Source organism: Leptosomus discolor, chromosome 28 (genome assembly GCF_034619465.1).
Source record: "Leptosomus discolor isolate bLepDis1 chromosome 28, bLepDis1.hap2, whole genome shotgun sequence".
Taxonomy (NCBI): Eukaryota; Metazoa; Chordata; class Aves; order Leptosomiformes; family Leptosomidae; genus Leptosomus; species Leptosomus discolor.
Window position 1 is genome coordinate 497,076 of NC_141418.1, and position 25,925 is coordinate 523,000.

Here is a 25,925-nt window from a genome sequence, read left to right on the forward strand (position 1 = left end):
TCAGGATGTGAAGTAGGAGCTCTGCATGGAGTAGAGTCGGTCGATGGGGTTGCCCACGCGGGCTTGGAGGAGGTTGGCTTCGGCCGTCGACAGCAGGCAGTCTCCCAGGTGGCTGATGCTGTCACTGTCCATGTCGTGAAAAACTCCTTCCGAGTCTGGAAGAGGAAGGAAAAGGCACCGAGCGTGAACGTGGCGTGTGCGTGTCTCGTGGGGAGCTGCAGCACAGGAAAAGGGGCCACGATTCACCCGGAGCAGCGGTCCGCCGGGCCGGTACGAGGAGAGCCCCGCACCCAGGACCAGCTTCGGGCGTAACTCCTTCCCCCCTCACCCAACCGTTCCGTGCGGGATGGAGGGAGGACCCCAGCCCCGCTTCCCTGGCCCCTAGCAGGGCTCGCTCTGAGGCTGTGGCCTCCCCAAACTCCTGAGGAAGGCTCAGCGCCGAGGCCGAGCCCCGTGGAGCGCTCGCTGCCGCCGGCTTCGGCCGCAGAGTGGGCTCGTCGGCGCTTGGCCTGCGACGTGCGGCTTTGGCGCGGAGACAGGACGGTCTCCGCGCCGCCCTCCTACCGTAGGGGTGCAGATGGTCTCCGGGCAGCTGGGGCGGCGTCAGCCCTTGGCGGTACAGGTCGGTGCTGTAGCCGTTCTGATCCAGGGGCAGCAGCTGCTGCTGGGGGATCCGGGGGTAGGGCACCATCAGCCCGTCCAGGCCGTGAACGCTCGCGCCGTCTAAAGACACGACCAGCAGGAGGGGTTGAAGCAAAGGGCGCGCGGGACGCAGCGGGGCAGGGAGAGCGTTGCCCCCCTTGCCACGGCAGTATGTGGGGGTCTCGCTGGGGACCGTCGCCCCGTGGCACGAGGCTCTGTGCGTACGTGCAACAGAAAAACCCGTCGTCTTCTCCAAAAGAGGAGGCAGGTGCTGCGTCACGAGCGCGCCCGAGCCTTGCTGAGCGTTACCTAGTCCCCTCTGGGCGTACCAGTTTGGTTAAAGCTGCTGCTTTTTGCTAGTCACAGAGTGTCAGGGGTTGGAAGGGACCTCGAAAGGTCACCCAGTGCAACCCCCCTGCCAGGGCAGGACCACCCAGAGCAGGTCACCCAGGAACACGTCCGGGAGGGTTTTGAATGTCTCCAGGGCAGGAGACTCCACCACCTCCCTGGGCAGCCTGTGCCTGGGCTCTGCCACCCTCCCAGGGAAAAAGTTTTTCCTGATGTTCATGTGGAGCCTCCCGTGCTCCAGCTTGCACCCGTTGGCCCTTGTCCTGTCACGGGCCGTCACCGAGAGGAGCCCGGCTCCATCCTCCTGACGCTCGCCCTTCGCGTATTTATGACCATGGAGGGGGTCACCCCTCAGCCTCCTCCAAGCTCAGGAGCCCCAGCTCCCTCAGCCTTTCCGCAGAGGGGAGATGTTCCACCCCCTTCGTCCCCTTTGGGGCTCAGCGCTGGGCTCTCTCCAGCAGTTCCCCGTCCTTGAACTGCGGGGCCCGGACCTGGACACGCTGTTCCAGATGGGCTCTCACCAGGGCAGAGCAGAGGGGGAGGAGACCCTCCCGTGCCCTGCTGGCCACCTGCCCCCCAGGGTGCCATTGGGCTTCTTGGCCGCCAGGGCCCATCGCTGGCTCACGGCCCTCCCGCTGCCCCCCGGGACCCCCAGGGCCCTTTCCCCTACGCTGCTCTCTGGTCTCTTGCTGCGCACCTTCTCTCTCCGAGTCGATCCCCTCCGTCCCAGCCCCGCGGCTCCTCACCTTCGCTGTCCTCGTTGCTCTGCCTGCTGCTGCGGCCGGTCCCTCTCCCGGTCCCTAGGCGAGGGTTGCCCAGCTGGTCTTGCTCCTGCTGTTGCTGCTGCTGCTGCTGTTGCCTGCGAGCGATCTTCTTCATCTGCAAGGAGACGGAGAGCCCGGATTTGAGGTTCTGACTGAGAGAGGAGGGCGGTGGGTTGTGTTCATCGCAGCAGCGGGCCGCCGCCGCCGCCCGCTTCCAGAGAGAGCGAGCGCTGCCGTGGCAGGACCCGCTCGGGCTCCTCTGGGTGACTCCTGCGCGGTCGTCCCTGCGTCAGAAACGGGGCTGACACAAGAGGCTTTGTTATCTTTGGGGGAGATGCCATTTGCAGGTTAAAGGTTTCACTACAAAGCGAGGTTTTCAAAGCCACCTCCTTTCTGTTTTCACCCTTTAAATTCTGCAAATGTAGAGATGTTTCGACTTCTAGAAGTGGGAGATCCTTCTGGTCTTTCTATAGCGAGGGGGGGGGAAAGCAAGTAGAGAAGGAACAATCAAAAAGCCAGTGTGTGAAATGTGAAGCCCCGCAACCACCTGCAAATTAGTCGATTTTTGCCTTTCTTTAAGCTTTGGCTGCCGCTAGGTACGTGTTGTAGGACCGGGCGGAGCTGCGGTCTGGCCCTGCGTCGCTGTTCTGCTCTCCTGAGCGTTTTCTCTTTTCTAAGCTGTTCTACGTTCCCTTTTACCTGAAGCCGCAGGGGCGCAGGACCCGGCTGCGGCACGGGAAGCATCACTCACCTTGGCCCTTTGGTTCTGGAACCAGACCTGCACCACCCGCACCGTCAAGCCCGTCTCGGCGGCCAGCGTCTCTCTCACCTGTCCACAAAACCCAGAGAGCTGAATCAGAACTCCGGTTGCCCTGAGGAGGATCCGAGCCAGCAGCGGTGCCGAGGGGCCTCCCGATACCTTTCTGCAAGGTTTTGAGGAAACCTCGAAGGAAGCCTTGAACGCCCGCCGCTGCTGGGTGGTCAGGATGGTGCGCGGGCGCTTGGAGCGCTTGTGGTCTTTGCTCTCCTCGCTGCCTTTGCCGTGCGAGTGGCTGCCGTCTTCGTCCTCGCTTTTCACTGCAACCCAAGAGCAGGAGCGGTGATTGAGCGGAGAGCGGCCTTTCCGGGCCGCCTCCCGGCGTTCGGGGAAACTCGTCGCGAGTTCTGCTCCTTCCGGGGTGCGGTTTCGAGGAGAAGCGCAGAACGCAGCCAGGAAAACTCGCGGACTGAGCTGTGGCTCGGGGGGACGGGGCTGACGGGCCCGGCTGGCCCCGTGTCGTGTAACGGCTCAGGCCAAAGCCCGAGTAGGTCTCGGCAGCCTGGTACTCCCTTGGCTGCCTATTTCCGAGGGGAAAAGGTGCTACAGCCTCCTCCTCCCTACACCTCCTCCCTCTGAAGCCTTCCCTGTCGTGAGTGAGGGACCCGGCGGTCCCTGCCCTCTACAAGGCTCCCGCGGGTCCCCGACCCTCAGCACCTCCCCAGCCCCTCACCGGACTCCGTGGGCGCCGGGCTGATAGCGCTCAGCATCTCCTTCTCCTTCTCGTAGTCGCTGCGGCACAGCAGCTGCCCCTCTTTGAGCACAAACTCGTCTCCCCGCTGCAGGCGCCGCTCGCACTCGCAGCAGTAGAAGCAGTGAACGTGGTAGACGTTCTCCAGCACCCGCATGATGAGCTCGGAGGGGGCGATCGCCTTCAAGCAGCTGCTGCACTTGGTCTGGAACAGCCTGCAGAGAAGGTCCCGGCGGTTAGACACTCGGGCAGGGAAGGTCAGCCCTGGATGGGGGCTCAAGGGGAGAAGGGGGTGGGTGTTTGGAGCTGTGCTGGCACATCCCAGCCAAGAAGCGTCCATCCCCGCTGGGCCTTGGGCCTTTCTGACCCTCCGTAGTACCAGGGAGGAACGTGAACTTGCCTGGCCCAGCGGGACAGAGCTCCGTGTCCCTTCTTCCTCTCTAGGGCTGTCCACTGCCTGGCTTTGGTAGGTTGCTCCTAGTGAGAGGACCTTATGGACCCCCCCGCCCCAGGACCGTCCCCAGGGCCTGGAGGAGCCTCACGCAGGGAGTCCCACGGGGGGAGGCTGTTTGTGCCCCACACCGTGTCCAGAGAGAGAAACAAACAACTGCTGAGCGCCCCACGTACGGAGCAGATGGTTCTGATGAAGTAATTTGGGATCTAAACAAATGTGAGCGGTGGTGGCTGCCGGCTGACAGCTTCTATTTAGCCACTTGACAAGAGAAAGTAATAAAATAGGGATTAATTAGGCTGTTGTTTAAACACACAGGATCTTCCCCACCAGCAGGGAACTCATAAACTGGGATTGAGAACAAGACTGGGTTAATCCTCCTGGCAAACTCTGTGGAGCAGGATGAAGAGGCTTACAGGGGTGGGCTCATCCCTTCCAAATACCACCGTGGATTTGTGCTGTGCGGTGGCTTTCGGCTGAAGTGTCTGGGACATTCCAAGTGGAATGGTGTGGGATTTCTCTCTCCTTTGTGTGAGTGTGTTTGCCTGCGTGTTCCTCTCTCCCTCCCCGTCTCTCTCTCTCTCTCTCCCCCTTTCCTCTTTGTCTTTCTGTAAGTCACACTTGAAAAATAATAATCGACTTTGAGTTGAAAAAGCTGGGAGCGAAGAGCAGCCTTTTAACCACCACCTCTCACTGTCCTAACGCAGGAGCAAACCGGGAGCGTGTTCTAGGCCCAATCCCAGTCCGAATCTGGGCTGAGTCCAACCCTGTCCCTTTCCTGACACCGACATCCTTCTGTTGCAGCAGAAGTGAAATAGTAAAAAGAGTAAAAAAAGACCCAACCACAGAGCCAGTCCGCGACCACGGGACCGGCCGGGAGCAGGGGACGTAGTATTAAAGGTGAAGTCGTTAACGTTCCGGGACTTGAAGCCCTGGTGGGAGGTAGTGGTGCCGCGGCCTGACGCCGGCTTCGTCGCAACCCAGAGAGCCTCGCCTGGGGGTTCCCAGCTCAGGCCTGGGCGCTGGTGGTGGACGCACAGCGAAGGCCAGGCAGGCGCCGTCCGGAGGCTCCCAGTGAAGGAGGACCTGTCCGTATCCCTTTGGAAGAGGTTCCCGAGGCTAACTAGCTCCCTCAGCCCTTATTTCCAGTTGGAATCTTTATTCCATGCCCAGCAACTGCGCTTTGTCGTGTCTTTTATCTTCTTGAGAACCGCTTACAAGCCGTTCCGCCGATGTGGGTGACCAAACTATCCTTCTCTCCAGGTTTCTGTCCCTTCAAACAACCGGTCTGAAAGCGAGCGCGGACTTCTCTTTGCCTCTCGGCTGGGAGAAGTGCTGTCCCCCGAGAAAGATCTGCCTGGCTTCGCTCTGTGCTGTCGTGGGGCTGAATCTAGTGCCGCAAATATGATTGGACTCTGAGACGAGCTCCCGTCTGGTCTCACCGTGTCTTTCAGAGCTGCGTTTACTCCTGTAACCCACCCAGGCCAAGCTGGTTCCGCCCCAGAGCCCCAAATCCAGGGACAGACACATCAAGAACACAGCCCTGACAAACAGGAGCTTTACTTCAATATCCCGACCTGCCTCCAAGTGAGGAACGGGACAGGAAGGCTCCCTGTCTCGTTTCACACTTGTGTTTCCTTAATTATTTTGATCCCTGGAGAACTGGGGCGTTCCCTGGGTCCTTTTCTATTTCTGGCCTTGGTGATGTCACTGGTTGCTTGGGAAGAACGTCCGGAGTGTGGCCTGGCCCGGGCAGGTTGGGGGAAGCTTTGGGCGTGATGTTCTCACCGCAGGCGGGCTGGTAGCGCGAGGGCCGGAGCAGGACAAGGCAACGTGGAAGCAGATGTCAGAGCTGGGAGAGGAGACTGGGACTGTTGCCCTGCGAGGCACCGGGCCGGTTCCTCCCGCCGCCGTTGGGACGGGGCCGTTCGCGAGCCTTATCGAAAGGCTTATCTGTCGTGTGCCAGATTTCCCTGAAAAGGGCTTTTTTTTTTTCGCAGCTACCAGGTGAGGGAAGCGCCGTTGCTGCAGCGTAACTCAATAACGCTTCTGGCACCGCGAGGCCCGCACCTTCCCATCTCCCAGCTAAGCCCCGAAAACAAATCCGCTCTGCTTTGTGCTAATTGAAGAAAACATTCAGCAAGCAGCTCATAAACACGGTGTCAGCTCGCATTACACAAAATTAAAATTCTCAGCCCCTCCAACACCAGGAATTCCTAAAGAGGCTGGTTTTAATATTGCCTGAATCCGTTTAAGTCAAGGTAATATTGTTTGGGTTGCCATAGGAACAAAATACGTCTCCGTCGCTGGCGCTGGGTTCCGGGGAGGCTGCGGAGGCTGGGCTGCGGCCGCGGCCACGCCACGTCGAGGGGCCTGCGGGAACGGCGCTGGGGGACGCTCCGAGAGAGCAGCGGGTTCCCAGGTTCGCGCTGAAAAGCGCATCGAGGAGCAGCGGCGACACGAGCGAGATCCCTGCGTGCCCCCGGAGCAGAGGGGCGGCGGCAGGACGGCCGCGGAGGCCTGTGACCCACGACAACCACGTCCCACTGCTGTTGGAAGGACCCTTGTGCCCCCTGAGCCTCCCAGTCCCCGCGCCTCCTCCACTTGTATTTTGACCAAGTCTCCCCGTGGCCGTCCTTAACGCCCGTGTTCCCTCAAAGCCCCGGCCGAGCTGGGTCCCTGTTTGAGGTTTCCCTACGGCACGTGTGTCAAGGCTCTCGACTTTGGTTCCCGGGAACGTTCGGAAGCCATCCAGCGAGCAGAGGCAGGTGCATTCACACAGGTCCGCATCCCACGTCCTCCTTCCCAGCTTGCCTCAAATTAATTGCCTTTGCAAATGATAGAATTTGATTTCCCTGCCAGGGGAGGGCTCTCCTGGATGGATAAAGGGTCGGTAGCAGGAAGGCAGATGGGCTTATACGTGGGAAAGTCTTTGGGAATCGCGAAGGTGGCGGCTCTTGGAGCAAGAGGAAGAGTTTCTCACGAGTCAGCGCGATGAGAGAGGCTTGGGGGCCGCAGGGACGGCTTTTGGCAGCCGGTTCTTCGCGCCGCCGGACGCTCGAGGCAAGAGGAGCGGCGCCGCGGGCCGGAGAGCAGCCTGGCAGCCGCCCGGTCGAGGGCCAGCGCCTCGGTACCGCTCGCCAACTCGGAGGCGGCACGTGGCGCCCGAGCAAGGGTGAAGCCACCCGGTATCTTTGTAGAGCCTGGGTGCCGGGCTGGAGGCCAGGCTCGCCGGCTGCCCGCGCTCCTCCTGCCGGCAGGCGCCGGCGGCCGGCTCCGGCGCCACGGGGCGGGCACGGCCGCAGGGAGGGCTGAGCGCTCCCTGGGCGCTACGGCAGTGCCCAGCGTCTCCGCGGCGTGGCTGAAATCTTGGTCCCGACCGCGTCCCGTAGCCAGGGGCTGCATCTTCTGGGACAAACACTTCCCTCGGTTGCTGCCCTCCCCCTGCCTGCAGCCTCGCGGGCTGGTTTGCCGTTAACAACTTGCTCCTCTCGTCGCGACGTTGCGTCAAGTTTTAAAGCGTGGAGCGGGAAGCGCCGCGGAGCGCCCACGTGTCCAGCTTCTGCGCGCAGCCGAGCAGCTCCGAGATCTTTCTACGGCTTGTCAGACCTTTCAGCGGCTTCGTTAACAAAAGTCCTCGACGCCGAACGCTCCGTTAATCCCGGCAGAGCGCCCCTGCCGCAGCTCGGGCCGCCGCTCGCTCTGCCCACGGCTCTGAGGGGATGCGGCAGCCCGGCTCCCAGCTCTCCAGATGGGGATGAGCGGAGCGAGGAGTTATTTGAGAACCGCCCTGACCCGCCGTGGCACAGAGACGATGCTGACCCAGGCCTGGGAAGGGTAATTTGAGGGGCATATGATTGTCTCCGTGGGATTAAAAGGTGTTAATGAAGCAAGGAATAAGCTGGGAGGCCTGTGCTTCATGAAACGAGCTTATTTAGTTAGGGTTTAGTCAAAATGAAGCAGTCCAGGCTTAAGCAAGGCCTGTTTACTTAACATTGAGCTGCAAAATCCATTGTAGCCGTCTGAAATATTGAAGTGGAACTTGCAAAGCCTCTTGGCCGGTTTCGGGATGGGGGCTAGGGGCGGGCTGGGGAAGGGGACCCACAAGGGAAGCGGGGCGGCGGCACAATATGTTCTTTCTTTCCCTCCTGCAACAGCCATTTCCCCCGATTCGGCGGCACAGAGTGGCACCAGGGGATTAAGGGGAAAAAAATTCCCTTCTGCTTGATTTCTGACTTCTTCCAGCCAGGTTTGGGTCAGAGAGAGAAGGAGTAATTAGGGGGCAGCAGCTCCGTTTGCTCTCCCTGGGTTACGGGAATGGATTTACCCCCAGAAAGGAACTTTGTCATCGTGTCGTTCTGCCACGGTGCCGCTTGTCAGAAATGGCCAAGACCCAAACGGACTCGCGCGTCCTCTAACGCTGGAAAAGACGCCTGCAGGGGTTGAAGCTCAGCACAGCCAAACTGCAAAGTTCTCCCCAAGGCGCGGGAACCCCGAATTTAAAATGTCCGGCGTGAGTCACCTCGCTTAAACATTTCGCTGGAAGGCGGCGGCGGGGAGGGAGGGGGTAGGAGTCGCAGAGCCGCCGTCGCGCTATCGCTGTGGCGTCACCCCAGCCGCAGAGAGGGAACGGCCCGACCTTCCCTCTGCATCGCTGGGAGCACGAGGGCGAGGGCAGCACCGCCGAGCAGAAGGATCTGGGGACGGGGCGTGCGGCAAAGAGACCTCCCCGGAGCTCAGCGCCACCAGCAGCGTCTCATGGGGTTGCGCTCGGTTATGAAAAGTAACCAAACCCCCTGGTGACCGTGGTCCTGGGGGGCTGGGCCCTGTCAGCGCCCTTGGCACCCGCCCAGGCGGTAAGAGGTGTTACGGGCCCTGCTCCCCGGGCTTCATTCCGCTCACGCCGGCGATGAAAACCGATGCTGAACCAAAAAAACCGACCGCTCCCGCTGCCGAAACCCTCAACCACAGCAGAACAGCAAAGCAAAACAACACCAAAGAGGTTCCCAAAGCCAGGGAGATTCATAAATATTAAAGTGACACGAGTGAAATGCTACTGAAAGATTTAATACTGCGCTGCCGCTCTGTCCCTCAAGGGGTTAAACCCCCCGCTGCGAGGATATTACTGCCAGCACGGTGGCACTGAGCCATCACCATATAATCTGATGAACTCTTTTATTAAATTTCACAGGCCTGTCTTCTTTATTAAAATCTCCCAGAATTCATAGGGCGCCTGTCATATCACTGCTGAATGCTAACAGAAAATGTGGGTTGGTTTGTTGGGGTTTTGGGGTTGGGGGTTTGGTTGGTTTTTTTTTTTCTTTCCCCCCTGTTTTCCTCAGTCCTGGCCAGGGAGGGGTTGCGTCGCGGTGAGTGTCTCTGTCAGGTGAAGGAGAGGCGGGAGGGACGGCGCTGCTGGCTGAAGCACAGTGGGAAAAGGGGGCCGTGGGCTTTTACAAGCACGTACCCCCCCACCCCAAACCATCCACCTCCACCCCCCACGGCCGTTCCCTGCAGACAGAGCGCAGCGAACGGGGAAAACGGGTCCCCCAAAGGCGTTTTCCCTGTCTCTGTGCCCGCAGGCGCTTTCTTTCCCTTCCCAAACCCCGCCGCCCCCCAGGGCAGGGGGTTCTGCAGGGCTGGGGAGAGCCTGGCAGCACCACGCTTGCCGGGTACCGTGGCTCTCGACAGGAGCCAGCGTTACCCGCTGCTTCCGAGGAGGGAAACGAGCAGCCTCCCCCCCCGCACGGCCAGCACCGAGGGGTGACAGCAGTCCGGGTGCCTTGGCGTTCCCTCCGGCCCTTCGCTCCGAGCCGCTGACACCCCACTGAACATCCCAGCGGCCTCGCGCTCGCAGCCCTGCGAGAGCTCTCCTACGCTGGAAAGATCCCCCCGTGGCTGGGGAAGGGCGGTGGAGGGGGATTCAGCTCCTGCCATCACCCTCACCTCCCCAGAGCAGAGGCCAAAATGTTCCTGCTCTGCTTTAGCCCCGCGTCGGGCTGTCTCTGAGCTGCAGGAAGGTGGGATTCAGCTGTTGAAGCTCTACAGACCTGCGCTGGGCTGGAAATTAGGCTGCAGCTTGGGGTTTATGCTCATTAGAGTATACTCTAAATGCTTTTTTTTTTTTTTTTTACTATTTCCAGCAGGAGGCTGCGGGCCTCCTACGCTGAGCTGAGCGGGGACGACCGCGGGATGCCCAGAGCTACAGGTGCAGCGCTTCTTTCTCTGTAGCCCTCGCGAAGTTCCCGCTGTAATTCAGCGGCTCTTGGCGGGTCTGGGCGGGGGGTAAAAGCTGTTTTGCGACCTGTCAGGAGCAACAGAGCAAAGCCAGGGCGGGACGGAGGCGGTGGGTGCTGCCCCAAGCCAGCCACCGCTGCCGGCCCGCCGCTTTCTGAGACGGGGCTCTCTTCCGAGGGCAGAGAGCTGGTGGAGTGCCTTGGCGAGCGCCTCCAGCCTCGAGCTGGCTCTTAACTCCGCGCCGAGCTCTCGGGAAGCCTCAGTCCCTGGTTCAAGAAGGAAAACGGGAGCTGCAGCTCCCTGGGGATTCCACCTCTGTGGGAAGAGCCAAGGGTTCGGCTCCCGTATCACCCAGCCAGCTCCTCGCTGCTCGTCAGCTCCTTTCCCTCCCCTCCCGTTTCCCCCCTTCTCCTCTCAAGGAGGCCCAAACCCAAGAGCTCGCCCCAGGTCCGCGGGGGTGAAGTCGGGAGTTATCAATTCACATTGATTTTGTCCTGCCTTATTGCGGGGCTCCGGGAAGCCGCCGCGTCTCCATTAGTATGCCTGGCAGGAGCAGCGTCCCTTCGCTCAGTAGCCAGGGGTGATCTTGCCGCCGCAGATAGTATCCCAGCTCAATATCCTGCTCCTCCGTTTCTCATTTCCTGTTTGCAGGGCTGAATGCTGCCGTTGTCCCGGCGCGGGGGGAAGGCAGGGGGGAAGAGAGACAGCGGGACAGCGTGTGCACGGGCGAGGGAGGGCTGGCGGTGGGGTATGAATGGGGGAAGTGAGGGGGAGGGAGGGAGAAGGGCTGCAGACACTTTTATTACAGATTTAATAATGACAAAAGAACATCATTAAACATTCATTAGAATTATTTAATTAAATTTTACTTTGGAGGGGGAGAAAAAAAAAATAAAAAAAGAAGAAGAGATTAGATATGATGTAAAAAGCAATATTGATTGAGAGAAGAACAAGCTTGGGAGATGGGATTTAAATTAAACTCTGCGCTCCCTCTCCCTCCTCTCTCTGTTTCAAACGAGGAAGGGGGCGTGCGGCGGCGCAGGGGGCGATTCAGGAGCAGGCAGCAGTCGCGGGGCACCGCGGGCAGGGGCTGCCGCCTGTCACCAGAAGGGACAGGCAGCTCCATCCCGGCCTGGCCTGGCGGCTGGTGCCAGCTCCCCTGGCAGAACGCCTCCGGTGCCCTCCGAAGGGTTTCGGAGCTCCGCGCCCTGGGGCCGAGCGGTGACGAGCTGGAGACAGGCACTTAGAACCTGTCGTCCCTGCCCGTGCCCTGCTGGACTTTTTGGGTCGCTCGGGGCACGTCCCCTCCCTGCCGCGGTTCCCGTTTGGATTCGGAATAACAGAGCGTCCTCCCGGCGCGGGCTGGGGGTAAGCCCTCCGATAAAGCAGGGCTCGTTTTAGACAGAATGGGGGTGCTCACACAAACCAGCCGCGGCCCAAGGACAGTATTTCAGCAAAAAGCTAAGCGTGCGTTAAGGCTCAGAAGAGAAAAGGTCCGTGTCTGCGGCCAGCGACCTTAGGAGGAAAGATGGAAGGGGAAGCTGCCTTAATGAGTGATCTGCTAGAGAGAGCCCGCCAAGCTGACGCAGTCACCTTCCAGGTCCCTCCGTGTGGATGCTCTGGGGGCGGGTTCCAGCTAAATGTAATCCAGAGTGAGCAAAACTGCGGTGAAAACCCCCGTTTAACTCAAGAAACCGCCTGACTTAACAGTGAGGGGGATCGCCACGTACGGGCCAGCCGGACTTGTGATGGAGAGGGTAGGAATAAAGAGAAGGGAAGGTGAAAGTCGTGAGAAGAAAGGCAAGAGGGAAAAAAAAAGCAAGCCAAAGCCTCAGGGACCAGGTCACGAGCCTCAGCGTAAACTCTCCTCGTCCGCAAAGCCGCTGGCAAAGTGTTGGCGAGCGGACCGTGACCCGAAAGTCGCCTGGGAGCTTGTCCGCGCTCCCAAGACGAACTGGGCTGACTGGTTTCAGCCTGAGTCCAGATGAACGAGGGGCACCTTCCCTCTTGGCAGCAGCCCCGCGAAGGCTGCGTGGCCGTGCCCGAGCTCGTTCGACGGGCGCGGTGCCGCCCGGCTGCACGTTTCTCTCCTTAAGCTGCGGCCCTAAATGCAGCCGAAAGCGAATTCCGCCGCTTTTGGGGATTAAAGTCCCCAGTTCAAATGCATCTTGTTCATTAAACTTGGGCGTCTTTTTGTTTTTAACAGGCCAAGCTTCTTTCTGGCTTCGCCTGGCACCAGCAGAGCCACACCCAGGAGTCAGGGAAGGGATTTGGGACGGCGCTTCGCCGCGCGAGGCCGACCGGCTCCGATGTTGCCCCGGCTGTATTGGCGAGACCCCAACCACGGAAAAAAAACCTGTGCGAGCCGTCAAAAGACGTGTGAAGCTGCCACCACCGAGATAGTTAGGATAAACTGTAATTAACCACATTTAAGCTTAATTGCGTTAAGGTGGGAGGGGGAAATGAGAGCTGGAAGCAGCTCATGGATCTGGCTTATAATTCAATTTGTGCAACAGCTAGGAAGGAGGGGAGCGCATTCCCCAGCAGCCTGTTAGCAACGCGGGAGCGGCTGGAGGCGATCGATGAGCAGAAACAGCAGAGGGAAAGAGAGGGAGGATTGGGAAGCAGAAGGTAGGAAAACACCTTGGGAGAAACAAGGGAGAAAGTGCAACTTCACCCCTCGTTTTCAGGGAGCCGCCTGGCAGCACCACCGCTCTCGTTCCACTGTCGCCCTCGTTTCTTTAGCGCCTGGTTTCACGCCGACTTCTCAGAGAAGGAAACAGAGGGTGAGGGAAACTGGGTGAGAGGTTGGAAGCGCTGCTCTTGTGGTGTCGGACAATTCAGAAATAAAAGAACTGCTATAGTACGGCGCCGGCAGCACCGCCGTGTTTCCCAGCTCGCTTTCCCTGAAAGCCCTGCGGTCAGCCGCGCCAGCCGCGGGCTCTCCGCCTCAGTGCAAGCCCTCTGCTGAGCCCGAGCGCCTGCAAATGCCTTCCCGTGGCTCCTCTCTAAACCCCGGCTGCTTCCAAGAGAGCAGCACAGGGCCTGGGGTTCCCCTCGCCGTGCTCCAGGAATCTCCTTAGTCGGGGAGAAAAGCGGTTTCTTAAAGCATTAAGGGTTCGGGGCCGCCCTTCGCCCGTCGGGATGCTCGTGGTGCGCGGGCGCAGCGCCTGCCCACCTCCCGGCCTGCTGTTTCCAGCGCTGCGGCCCCTGGCACTGCTGGCAAGCGGGCTCTCGGGAGTTTATTTCTGGCACCTTGGCCTTCACGGCTGCCCTCTGGTGGTCCCTGGTTCCGGACTGAGAGAGACGCTGCGTCCAGAAGCAGGAGCAAGGTGCAGCCTCCCACCCCTCAGCGCCTCCGAACCCCTGCCTCCGTGTCCCCGCGCCCTTCCCGGTGCGCTGCTTGAGGAGCTGGCGCTGGGAAAGCCGGCGGAGCGGCGGGCTCGGCTTTGCTGCGAAGGCGCTGCGGGGCGAGCGGGCGACGTCCGGACCCTCCGGGCACCGAGAGGAGGTGCCGGGATTGGAGCGGCGTCGGCACCCAGAGCTCCAAGCCTGCTCCCTGCCCGCTAGCCCAGCCGTCACCGCGCCTCGCCCAGACACCGGTTCTCTCGGGGTAGGACCCCGCGCACCCAGCCGGAGCGGTGCTGGGTCCAAACCGAAAGAATCCCGGGGAGATGGTGCCCGCCACGCTGCCGGAGCACGGCCAGGGACGGCGTCCGGTGCAAACCCTCGCCCTTACGGCCGCCGCTGACCTGAGCAAATCCCCCCTTCCCCGGCCCAGGGAGCCGTGCCCGGTCCGGCAGCTGGCTCGGGGAGCGCTGCCAGCGGGACGGCGGGCGCAGGAAGGCAGGGCTGCGGCGCGTCTCTCAGCACCACGTTAATGAGCACAGCCCTGACGAGCCCTCTGCTGCTCTGAGGCCGCTCGCCCGCTGGACCACGGCCACCTCCCCACCCGCAGGTGCCGGAGCATCCTCGAGAGCTGCTTCGTGCCCGTCCGGTCACCTGCACCTCGAAAGGGACGAGAAACGTCTTTTGGCTGGAGGTGCTGAGGATCCAAAGCGCTTACAACCGCTCGGTTGTTGAGGTACCCCCGTGTCCTCTGGCTGGGGGGAGCCGATACCTTGAATGGTGGTTGTTTGCTTTGATAGCCAAGTCTTTTGGGGATCCTATTTTCATTTTCCTCGTCAGAAGAGAAAGCAAATTATTTCTACAGGCGCAACTGACGCTGGACTGTGGTCACAAGGCTCCAGGAACTGAGGGGTTAACAAAACCCTGCCCAGGAATAGTATGAAATTTGGTGACCTGGGGTCCAGGGGAGACTCAAAGCCACGGGACACAAAACGGCCCGAAAGAGAAAGAGAATCTATCGAAGTAAATTACATTTAATTAAAGTAGAAAAATAATGTGCCACGCACAAAAAAATAGTTCCTCCCCCACGTAGTGCCCCCGTTAGAAAAACAACCCAACAGCGACGGGGGACAGACAGCACGTGGTGGCTGGTTCCTTAATCGCGCTCAAGGCGCATCTGCATATTTCTTTCATTTCGCCGTGATTACGGAGTTAGCGTTTAATTTCCTGGGCCCCGCGAACAAACCGATGCAAGGGAACAGTGAGAACTGGGGTGGGAATGGCTGCGTGTAATTAACGCCATTAATCATCCGACGGGCCGCGCTCTCAGTGCGAGACGGGGCTCAACCACCCACCCGACGAGGGAGGAGGGAAGGTTTGGGATGGGGAGAAAGCAGCCGCTCCTGCTCCGCGGCAGCGGTCCCGCCGTGTCCACCGGGGCCGTAAAGCCACGAACCCACCGGGGCTGTCCCAAAAACGGGACGGCGGGCTCCTTCCCAGGTCCAAGCTGCCCAGTTTCTCCACGCCTGGTCCTCACCAGTGGAGCGGGGATGGCTGCCAGTCACCTCCCCCGGTTTGGAGGAGCCAGGTAGCTCAAGGCAAGGGCTGTGGGTGCTGCTCCTCGGAGCGGCCGTGAGCCCAACTCGCCCTGGTGGGCGCTGTGAAGGGCGGCCGGGCTCGGTGCCGTCACCCAGCCCAGAGGAGCTGGGAGGAGTTGCGGGCTCTTCCCTTCCCACCTCCTTCGTCCCCTCGTCTCCCCGTTGTGCTGCTCGGGGACCCCCGCGGGGTCTGGGAGCCGGGCACGCGGGCTCCATTCGTCACCGCCTTGTCAAGGGCGCTCATTAGCTCATTTATTTGCTCACTTTTCAGAGCACTGTCGCTTTTCATTACCTCCCGCCCAGCCTGACGGTGCGGGAGGGCCAGGAGAAGACAGGACTTGAGGGGGGACCCCGTCGTTCAGCAGACGGAGAAGCTGCCCGTGGCTGAGCGGGGCGGGAGGGCCGGATCCCTGCCAGCTGCCTTCGGAGCAGCGGGGCCGGGCCGCCCAGCGCCGTCAGGAGCGGCGGCGCTTGGTGCAGCCAGGCTGGACAGAGGCCCCTTTTGAGGAGCAGTAGCTGTTGTTGGCTCCTGAATCCACCTCGTTTTGGCGCTCTTTGGTCCTCGAGTCCCCGGGTTTCGGGTTATAAGCACGTCCCGAGCACCGTTCTCTAACGGGCGCACGCCTAGGACGCGCTCTGGTCGTTTCTGAGCTGACTCTAACCGAACGTCCCGAGCGCCGCAAAGGGGAAGGAGAAGCTTTTAGGCTTAAAAGCCCAAAAAATCCCACCACGAGAAGAAGAAAAAAAAAAAAACCAACCAACAAATCCTTCTGGTTTCGACACCAATTTCATCATTTTTAGGGCCTGACTCCTGCTCCTGGAATGCAGCGGGGTTTGCGCTCAGCGCCTGGGCGCACTCCTGTCCAATTCCCGTCCTGGCTTCTCCTACCCAGGAGATCTTTGCTCGGAGGGGAGCCCTCCCACGTGGCTTTAAACATTAACCAGCTCGCTCAGAAGAGCTGCCAAGGTGCTCGGTGTGGGTCAGTCCCCGATATTCGGGCAGGGGGGGTCACTGCCTCGCTCTCTGCCTGTTCGGCGGGGAGGAGCAGGGCTGCTGGCTACTCCTTGGCTGCACCGCGCTGCCTCTCTGGATGCCCGAGAGGCTTTCGGTCCCCTCTGCCCTCCCTCCACATCCCCGCCATCGCCTGAGCCCCCGTTTTTAACCTACTTGCTCCACCTGATGAAAAAAGTCAGCTCCTATTTCCCATTTTTCAAGGAACTCCCTTCGTATCACGGTGCTCACCTCTCTGCTGGGCTTTTCCTACCCTGCACAGCCCAGAAAATTGGCCAAAACCGTTAAAGGTCTCGACAGGACAAGGCTGGATGTCACTCCAGGGTGCCAAAACCCCGGGTTGGCAGCCGTGCCCCGGACACTCCGGTCTCACAGCCCAAGTTTCCCATCGCTGCTCCCTGCCCAGCCCTGCTCGATCCGTGGGGGCAGCTGAGGTGATCTGGGTTTCAAAAGGCAGGCGAGCTGCTCTCGGTTCGGAAGGATCTCCCTAAACCTTGGCCACCCTTCCGTGGGCTTTCAAACCCCTCGTGGCTGGGAATATCCTCTCGCCTTCAAAGGGCGGCGCCAGGTTCGGCGCGTCGCGCCCGGCGAGGGTGAGGACAGCTCGGAGAGGACCCGGAAAGGGACGGAGGCAGAGCCGGCGGTGGGACGGGCTGGTCACCCCCTCCTCAACCCTCTGGCTTCTACAGCCGGGTGGAGAAACCCCGGCGATTCAGGCAAAGAGCGGGGACCGTGAGGGCGCTCGGGGGACTCGGTCTGTGCTCAGCTGTGCCGGTCACGTGCCGGCAGCCGCTCGGCAATGGAGAAGCCGCAAGTCAGGTTCGAGCCGAGTTCACCCCGTATCTCTACAGAGGACGAGCAAATCATCTCCACATGGGCAAAAGGAGAGTGTGGAGGAGAGGGGGAAGGCTGCCAGCGCAAGGCTGCGGTTCAGATCCCTCTTGACAGCTCCCCGGCAGCCCCCACATCGCCTGTCATTCCGCAAAACAAACTTCAAAGTAAACAAGGCGCCCAGGACCCGGCCGTTGCAGCCACTCTATCATCGTCCAGGGGTATTTTTCCTCCCCCCCTGCCCCCCCCCCGGCCCTTCTCCTGAGCCATCGCATTTACACGAGCTGCCCGGAGCTGGATTTACAGGGCAGGTGCCTGAGCAAAGCGCAGGAGAGCTGGCTGGGCCCCAGGCGAGAGGGGAAGAGGAGAGTTTCAGAAAAGCCTTCAGACTGTGGTTTTATATGATAGGGACGGCAGAACAACATCCATCTTCGGGCTTAACATTTCATCTCTAGATCAACAGTCCGTTCCTGCCCCCACGTTCAGCTGCAGCTGCCGGCTTATCTCTCCATTAAAGCATTTTCCTCTTATTGCGCAGTTTCACATGAGAAGGAATAAATGCCAGATGGGTCTCCCCTCCAGGTCACCACGCTGCAAGCCCCGGTCTACGCCGCGGCCCAGGGCGACACGGGATTCTGCCGTCTGGGATTCATCGTTGGCCAAAACCACGAACTTTGGGAAGTCAAGGCCAAGAATGAATACTCTGGGGGGACCAGATTTCCAAACGGGAGGACTGAGAGTTTGCCTCCCTGGAAATTCCCATGCTGGAAGCACAAAGGTGCTGAGCGGAGGCGCCTGCAAAAGTGCCTGAAGCACCAACTTTCCAAAGCCTTTAAGGAGCTGGAGACCCTCAGGGGTGGTTGTGAAACCGGCCGAGCTGTTTTGGAGCACAGAAGCGGGGTGGAGCGGACGGTGCCCGGGGTCTGCAGCCCCGCGGCGGCAGCCGAACGCAGCACGGTGCTGGGAAAAAGAGCGCGGCCGCGCTCTCCCGCCCAAAGATCGCCAGCGAAACGCGACATTGGAGGCTGAGCTCTCCCCACGTGGAAATGCCTCGGGTCAGGCACCCAGCTGCCTGCGGGAGGAGAAGATGCTCCTTACAGCCCGGCTTTGCAAACACATTTTCCTCTGGTTCCCCTTAACCACAGCGACCAAACCCGCTCCAGCGCCTGGCTCCTGTCTACCTGCCCAGCAGCCACAGCCACGGCCTTGTGGACGTCCACCTCCTTTGCTTCGGAGCCTCCTGGCACCCTCACCCTTCGCCGGGCCGGCGTGGGTGCCAGCGGGCTCACGCAGCCTGTCCTTCCTTTCCACGCCAAGCCGCGGCTGTGCCTGCCCAGCTCCTTTCTCCCTGCCTCTCCCAGCCACCCCGGGGAACTGGGCAAGCCCTGGTATTTTTATTACCGCTCCCATCGCTGCCAAGCGCTTGCGTCAGTGACCGGGAGGAGGCTGCGCTCGCCTTTGTGGAGCGCAGGGAAGATAAACTGGAACCATGAAGTCCTTAGAGGATGCTGCCAAACCTCCGGGAACTGACGGAGCGTCTTCCCGGCAGCATCCCGGGATGCCTGTGTGTCACCGGCTCTTCCCAGCGGCACCAGCCGCAGGACGTCACAACCAGTCACGGGCTTGGAGGTCACAACCAGACGCGGGCTCTCGGGGCGGCAGCGCTGTCCCCCTCCCCGATTGCCGTGGAGGTCTCAGAAGAGGAAAGGCAAGCCGGGAGGGAGCGTGGGGGAAGCCCTTTGTGCTGTGCCCACCAGAGGTGCTTATTCGGCAGCGGAGGAGGGTTGCAGAAGCATCAGCGCCAGCGTGAGCCACCAGCTGAGCCCGGCCCGTCTCCTCGGTGCCTGGCGCCACGGCAGTCGTGGCACTGCCGGCAGCCGTGGTGACAAGCAGCGACGCCAGGGAGCCGCTGAGCTCCCAGGAGCTCCCTGTCCCAGGGAGGGGGAAGCTCACAGTGTTTCCCGATGCCTCTGAAGTTTGACAGAGTCTCACCGGGGTTATTTACCTCGCTTGCCTCTGAGCCACCCCCCACCTTCGAGCCACCCCCCACCTTCGAGCCACCCCCCACCTTGGAGGCACCCCCTGCCCTGGTGCAGAGCGCACGGCGCCCGCAGCCGGTGTGGGAGCAGCTCCGTTTTTTTACAGCCACGGTCCAAGTGCCCCGTGCCGAGCGATCGCCCCTGCCCCGGCTCCGTGGGGCGGTGCAGCCAGGCGGGAGGCTGCGGTGCTGGCTCATCCCTCCAAGTCCCGCTCGGAGCAGCAGGTCCTGCGCTCCCTTCAGGCTCTTCCAGTTTCTCTCGTGTTCCCGAGAGGCTGAAGGAAAGGGGGTGCCCAGCGGACGGGCTCTCACCGCCCCGGCTCAGAGCTCAGGGATCAAGCCTTAGGGGGAAACAAGTGGCTTGTTGTGCCACATCACCGCCCCCCAAAATGCCGTCTGGGGGTCATGGTGGCTGCCAGGGGAAGGCAGACCCGGGGCCACGAGGCTGTCCTCAGAGGGCAGCCCCTTTCCCTGTCCTCCTGGACTCCTTTCCAGCAGCTGCTCTGCTGCAAAATGCTGCCAAGCTGCAAAAAAAATGGGGGGTGGACAAAGAGGCTCCCTGGGCTTCCCTTGGAAAAGGGCATCGCCAGCGTTTGGAGGAAAGCAAAGAGCGAAAGCTCCGGTTTCCAGTGGGAGGGGGTCAGAGCCACGGAGAAGGGACTTGCCCGTGGCCACCGAGCCAGGCGGTGGCAGAGAGAGGAGCTTCTCCACCCCGTGTTCACCCCCCACGGTGTGAGAAATGCCAACAGAAGCACCGGAGCTGCCCGGTTAAGAAAAGTGCGTTTATGGCCACTAAAGGCAAAAAACCCTTCGCCGCTTTGGTGCCGGGGCAGGGAGTGACCACACCGGCGGCTCGGGCGCTGCCGAAGTTCAGGGATGCGTCTCCAGCGCTGCGGGAGATGCTGCTCTCAGAGCTGTGCAGACCAGGCTGGGCTTGAGATAAACCCAACCCCCCCGATTTTTCCGAGGATTTCACACACAGCAACGGGCTGTATTGCACCCAGCCACGCAGCCCGGAGCAGAGCCCGGCGGCACGCGGGGCGGCCGCTCCCCCCGCTGCCCCCCCGGGTACCTGCCACGCTTCCCTTTGAGGGATGTCTCCTTCCACACCACCACAACCCGCTTTCCACTCGCAAAATGCTTCAGCCCCTCCGGCGCCGCGGGCCGCTTCCCTCTGCCCAGCTCTGCCTGGATTCCCTGACGCTCCCACGCCCCCCCCGAGCCGCGCGGTGACGATCCCACGACACGCAGAGGAGCGCGACAGCCCCGTCCTCTCCTGGAAGCCCCAGCAAAGTGTTCAAAAGCAAATGAAGTTGGGCCAGATGGTGGCTGTAGGTCCCTTCCAACGGAAATGTTCTGGCTTGTTCTGTTCTGATTTTCCTTTCCTTTCCTTTCCTTTCCTTTCCTTTCCTTTCCTTTCCTTTCCTTTCCTTTCCTTTCCTTTCCTTTCCTTTCCTTTCCTTTCCTTTCCTTTCCTTTCCTTTCCTTTCCTTTCCTTTCCTTTCCTTTCCTTTCCTTTCCTTTCCTTTCCTTTCCTTTCCTTTCCTTTCCTTTCCCTTCCCTTCCCTTCCCTTCCTTTCCTTTCCTTTCCTTCCCTTCCCTTCCCTTCCCTTCCCTTCCCTTCCCTTCCCTTCCCTTCCCTTCCCTTCCCTTCCCTTCCCTTCCCTTCCCTTCCCTTCCCTTCCCTTCCCTTCCCTTCCCTTCCCTTCCCTTCCCTTCCCTTCCCTTCCCTTCCCTTCCCTTCCCTTCCCTTCCCTTCCCTTCCCTTCCCTTCCCTTCCCTTCCCTTCCCTTCCCTTTTTCTGTATTTCTTTTCTTTTCTTTTCTTTTCTTTTCTTTTCTTTTCTTTTCTTTTCTTTTCTTTTCTTTTCTTTTCTTTTCTTTTCTTTTCTTTTCTTTTCTTTTCTTTTCTTTTCTTTTCTTTTCTTTTCTTTTCTTTTCTTTTCTTTTCTTTTCTTTTCTTTTCTTTTCTTTTTCTTTTCTTTTCTTTTCTATTCCATCTCCCCTCGGTGACGCTGACCCTCCCAAAGGCACAGGACCGCCCCCACGAGCAGCGCCGAGCCCAGCGCCCCGCTCACGGCAAGGCCGGGCACAGCCACGGGGACGCCCCACACCCGCGAGCGGGCGCCCCCCGCGCAGGGCTCGCCGGCAGCCCCCGCCCGAGGCCTGGGGGACAACCAGCCCCGCTCCTCTCCCCGCCTCACCCGTCCCGCGCCCCGCGAGCGGGACCTTCGCCGCAAAGCAACGCTCCCCGGGCCAAACCCGCTGCCCGCGTGTCCCAGAAGGACACGGCACGGGGTGCTGCCCTCTCCTGGGACACCCCTCACGCCTTGGAAAGCCATCCCAACACCCAACAGCTCGTCCCTCCCGCCTCTTCCACCGGCCGCTCATCCCTCCTGCCTCCTCGTCCCTGCCGCGTCCCCAGGCTAACCCGGAGCTGAGCGCCTCCGTCCCTCTGTCCGGCCGCCGCTGTGAGCTCCTCACCTGCGCCTCGCCAGCCTACGGGGCACCGACACCGCGATGCCCGTCGCCAACCCGCCCTTCCAGGAGCCCGCCTCGCGCCTGAGCCTCCGACACGGAGCCGAGAGGGAAGGAACAAACCGGGAGAAAACCGGCGGGCGCTTACTTCTCGTAGTCGTGTTTGCAGTAGAGCTGCCGGTTGCGACAGTAGCAGGTCCCGGAGAGCGGCTGGAGGCAGACGGCGCATTTCACGCAGCCTTCGTGCCAGGAGCGCTCGTTGACGCGCAGGAGGAACCGGTCGGCGATGGGGGTGTCGCAGCCGGCGCACACCTCCCGCATCTTGGAGTCGGAACCTGGGCAGGAGGGAAAGGGCGGCGTGAGAAGGAGTTTTCCTTGGCTGGGGCGGGGGGGGGGGGGGGATCGTGCCCTGCAGTTCTAGCGCCTGCCCTTTTGGGGGGATGGGTTGGCCTCACAGAACTCCTCGCCATCTTCCACTGGGCTTTTTTTGCCCTTTTTTTTTTTTTGTCAAAGCCACGTGGCGTTAGTGTAGGAGAGGGAGAAGGGAGGCTCGGCACGGAGGGGTTTTGTGACAGCCTTGAAAACAAACGTCAAAGTTGGCTCTGCGAAAGCAGCAGGTTCTGGGTTTCTCTGCAGGCGGGAAATTCCTGGAGAACCCCAACCCCTCCGGCTCTGCGCACACCGCAGAGGACGCGGCGGGGGCGCGTTTGGGAACCAGAGAGCAAACCTACGTGCGTCTCGAGAGGAGACTGAGGGTGCTGAGCTGGTCGGAAACCTTGGTCCGGGTCAGAGGGCAGACCTGCGTCTGAATGTGGTCCAGTTTCACCCCGGATTTGGTGCGAAGAGCTGCTTAAAAAGGCTTCAGAGCTTCGGGATTTTTTTTCCTCCCCAGTGTTATCAACAGGGAAATCTATGGCCGCTCTTCAAAGGCTTCGTCATGATAACTTCAAGGTAAAGGAGGGAGTAATAAATACACTATCTGGTGCGCCGGAGCTGGGCTGCCGGCTCAGCCAGGCAGCGGCACCCTCTCCCATGTCCACAGCCTCCACCCTGCCAAGCTCCTTGGCTTTTACGAGCGCTTCTCTCTGTCCTCCCCAGCTCCTCGATGCTTTTATCCTCCTGTAACCTTGTGGATCCCGGGCTGCCACCTGCCCAAGTCCCCTCGAAGGGTTTTGGGGGGTGATGGCGTCCCATGGATCAAGCTTGAGGCTGCCAAGGGCAACCAGGGTCTTCTGCTGCACCTCGGAGGAACGCGGGGTTGAGGGGGAACGCTAAGCCCAGCTCTAATTTGGGCGCTGACCCAGGGTGAGGAGTCAAAGCCAACCAGCAGCGGTGGCGAACGGCAGGAGACGCGTCCCGGTGGAGAGCCGTGCGCCTCTGTGCGAGGCCGGGAGACCCAGGGGAGCCCCCGACCCAGCAGCACCTCCAGCAAAAGGGGATCTTCTTCTCCAGGAGACCTTCCCAGCCCTGCAGATCGCCCATCCCAGGCTCTGGGAAGCCGCCCTTACGCCTGACCACACTCCTCTGCTGGTGAAGATCCTGGCCAGGAGCCTGAATCGGCCCATCAGCCACTCGCTTCCCAGCTCCTGGGACCCAGCAGGCTCAAACGGGCGGTGGGAGGACGGAGGAGTGGGGCGTGGAGCAGGCAGGACCCCCGCACTGGAGGCCAGACACAGGCAGCCAGAAAGTATCCGCGAGCAGGAGGCTTTTCTGAACACTTTTTCCAGCTGTTTTTTAGCTACAGGCGCTTTCCCGGAGTCCTGGAGTCACGTGCAGCCGCGGCGAACGCTCTCTGCCGGGAAGGGCGCTGCTGTCGTGGCACCGGCGCAGGGGGCGCTGCTTGCGGGGAGCGAACTGGGCTCGTTTGGGCTTTCTGTGCGCTCAGAAATGGGGGTGTCTGGTGCGAAGGCAGCTTCTGCCCCCGCTTCATGGCGGCGCTTGGGTTTGGGTCCTGCGCCTCCAGCATCCCAGACGGCGTCGCAGCCAGCGGACGCGTGCCGGGGCGATGCCGGCCGTCGCGGCGAGCCGAGGCCTTGGCGGCTCCCAGGCTCGGCGCAGCTCGTGAATTAAGCGTTGGGACCCAGAAACCGGGTGACAGCATCAGCTGGAGGGGGCCAGACCCTGCGAGCCCTCCCGCGGATCAGGCTCCTCCAGCGGATCAGGAGTGGAAATGAGGATTTTAGCCCAAGAAGAGGAGAAATAAAGGTCGGCCGTGCCGCTGGCGGTGCCGGAGCAGCAGCTCAAGAGCTGTAGCGGTGCAGCTCTGTGACGCCGGGAGGGCAGCGTGGCTGGCCAAGGCAACGAGCAGCCACGTCCCAGGGGCTGCGGGCACGTGCAGAAGGTTTCCGTGGATATTTATCCCACATCGAGCCTCCACTTGTCACTTTTTCCTCCGTTATTAACTCCTGGAGGCAAATGTTTTCACCCTTCTCGACTTTGACCCCACGGGCTGCGTGTCACCACAAGACCAGCCAAACCTCCAGTGGGTTGGAGGCACCTGGGGCTAAAAATCCCCACCTCCTCTTTAATTTAGGGGGAAAAAACCCAGGGAATAATCTATGAGGAAATTAGTCCGAGAGCAGTTAGTTAAATCACCAGGGAGCTCCGGGAATGTGGGATCAGTCTAAAAGGGAGAGACACAAAATTTCAGCACGGGATGTTTGTCCCTCCCTCTCGCTCAGCGAACAGGCAGGAGGATTCCAGGGATTCAGGGGAGGTGGGAGGCAGCAGAATCCTGCCTGCCCGTGCGGGGGCTTGGGATGGACGGGCAGGGCCTGGAGCAGAGGTTACTGCCCGGCAGTGTCACACCTGAGCCCTGCTCGGCACCAGGCCACGAAGACGGTGGTGCCGTAACACAACGGGGGGGGATGAGCGAGCGATGCCGAGCTCCAGGGGAAAGAGGGGATGCGAAAAATCCCGGGAAAAGCATCAGCTTGCCTGAATCCCCCCGCAGCCAGCCTGGGAGAGAGAGGCAAAACTGAAAGTAAAGGAGATTCTGCCTTACGCTGCCCTGAAGGCATCGGGTTCATGGAAACGCCACACTTCGGACCCGCAAATGCGTTAACGAAGCGCCATCCCACCCCACCGGCTCTCTGAGAAGGGGCAAAGGGACGACGAGGGGGACACGACACCCCCCCCCCCCCCCCCCCCCCGAGCCCGGTGGAGGGGAGGCAGCTCCCGGGTGCCTCATCCCGGTGTTATCCAAAATTAACCCCCCGCATCCAGGCCCTCCCACGGCACGGGAGCTCCCCACTGGGTCTCGGGGGCAGATACCCCTGCCGGAATTCCAAAATTTGGGTCGGCCAAGGCAGCTCTCGCCCGCGGCTGGGCTGGCTGAGCGCCCCGCAGCCGGGCCCTGCAGGGGATGCTCCCCACGAACCAGCGGAGGACCGGGATAAACGGAGGCTGCCAAGGGGCTTGATCCAGGAGGCCGGGGCAGAGGAGGGACGGATGCTGCGGCGTCCCTGTCCCTCCCGGGCTCGGTGCCTTGTGCCTCGCTACACGCCGGTGCTCTCCGCCGATGAGGACCCCCTCAGCCCACGGCGCCGCAGCGGCTTCGGGGTGGCGTGTCGCTGCGTGCCAACACCTCGCCGTGGCTTTCGCCGCTTCGACATCGGCAAACCCCAGAGCCAGGCTGAGCGAGGGGGGTGCTCCCTCTCCCCCGGTCACCCCAAGGATCCGGCCCGGGGGCAATCTCCTTCCCCAGCGCGGAATAAACAGCCGCAGAGGAGCCGGGAATGTCACCGGCGGCAGAGGGGATCGGGCGGTTGGGGGAAAACGGGCAGCAGCGCAGGCTGGGCCGCCTGGTCCCGCTCCAACTTACGGACAGCCCGAGACCCCCGGGGGAGGATGAGGATGGGGAAGGCAGCCACGGATGCTGCCTGAGCAGCCCGGGCTGGGGGTGCTGAGGGTCTCCCCGGTACGTAGCCCCCGCGCCCGGTCTCTCCGGTACTCACCGAAGCCCAGGACCGGCGTTGCCTGCTGCAGGCAGGACGGAGCCTCTTCCGTCTTCATGCCGGCGGCCAGCGCGGGGGCTGCGGGCGGAGAGGAGCGTTAAGGACCGGGACCGGTCGCCCCCGCGGTGGTTCGGGGCTGCCCGGTGTTTTTCCGCATCTCGGCGCTCCGGTTAACGAACGGCAACGAAATCGCGGCAGCGGCGGCTGCCACCCGTCCCGCTCGTCCCGCTCCCGTTGGGGGGAAGACCGACCTTGCCCCCGGCATCCCCGGAGCCCGCACCGGGGGCTGCCCCGGGGGATGCGGCCGCGGTGCTTCCACCCCCCCGCCCCGTCCCGTCCTGTCGGGACACGGTGGCCCGACGGGTCCCTCCGCTGCCGGTGCCGCTGCCGGTGTCGGTGGCGCTCACGGACGGGACGCACATCCCGTGTCGCCCCTCGCCCCCGCTGCCCGGGGCATCCTCGCCCTCTCGGTTACCGGTATCGCATCCCCGCCCGCCCCGTCCAAGCGCGGGCACTTACCGGGGCAACGATACCGGCAGCGGTACCGGCAGCGGTACCGGCAGGGAGGGGAAGGGAGAGGAGCGGAGCGGGGCGCGACCGTGCGCGGGGCAGAGCGCGCAGCCCCCGCCCGTGTCCGCGCCCGCGCCCGTGAGCGCCGCCGCCCCCCGCCTCCCCCGGGAGCGCGCCTGAGCCGGGAGCGCGCCGGGGGCCCCAT

The 25,925-nt window shown here is 61.6% G+C and overlaps 1 protein-coding gene across 1 annotated transcript; it reads right to left on the bottom strand.

Annotated features, from left to right (window-relative positions):
- On the bottom strand, positions 1–25,925 carry LOC104340655 (LIM homeobox transcription factor 1-alpha). Its single transcript, XM_086478889.1, has 9 exons — positions 25,730–25,925; positions 25,211–25,288; positions 21,403–21,589; positions 3,245–3,477; positions 2,674–2,831; positions 2,506–2,583; positions 1,737–1,869; positions 565–723; positions 1–155 (listed from the first exon to the last, which is right to left on the bottom strand). Exons 1-9 carry the CDS (start codon positions 25,923–25,925, stop codon positions 1–3), a joined length of 1,377 nt encoding a protein of 458 aa, XP_086335015.1.

Excerpts from the sequence above, each read along its gene's own strand:
- LOC104340655 (XM_086478889.1), bottom strand. The coding sequence starts at position 25,925 with ATGGGGCCCCCGGCGCGCTCCCGGCTCAGGCGCGCTCCCGGGGGAGGC. Across the intron at positions 2,832-3,244 it reads CCCGGCGCCCACGGAGTCCG|TGAAAAGCGAGGACGAAGAC; the intron begins GTGAGGGGCTGG and ends CTTGGGTTGCAG. Across the intron at positions 156-564 it reads AGACCATCTGCACCCCTACG|ACTCGGAAGGAGTTTTTCAC; the intron begins GTAGGAGGGCGG and ends TTCCTCTTCCAG.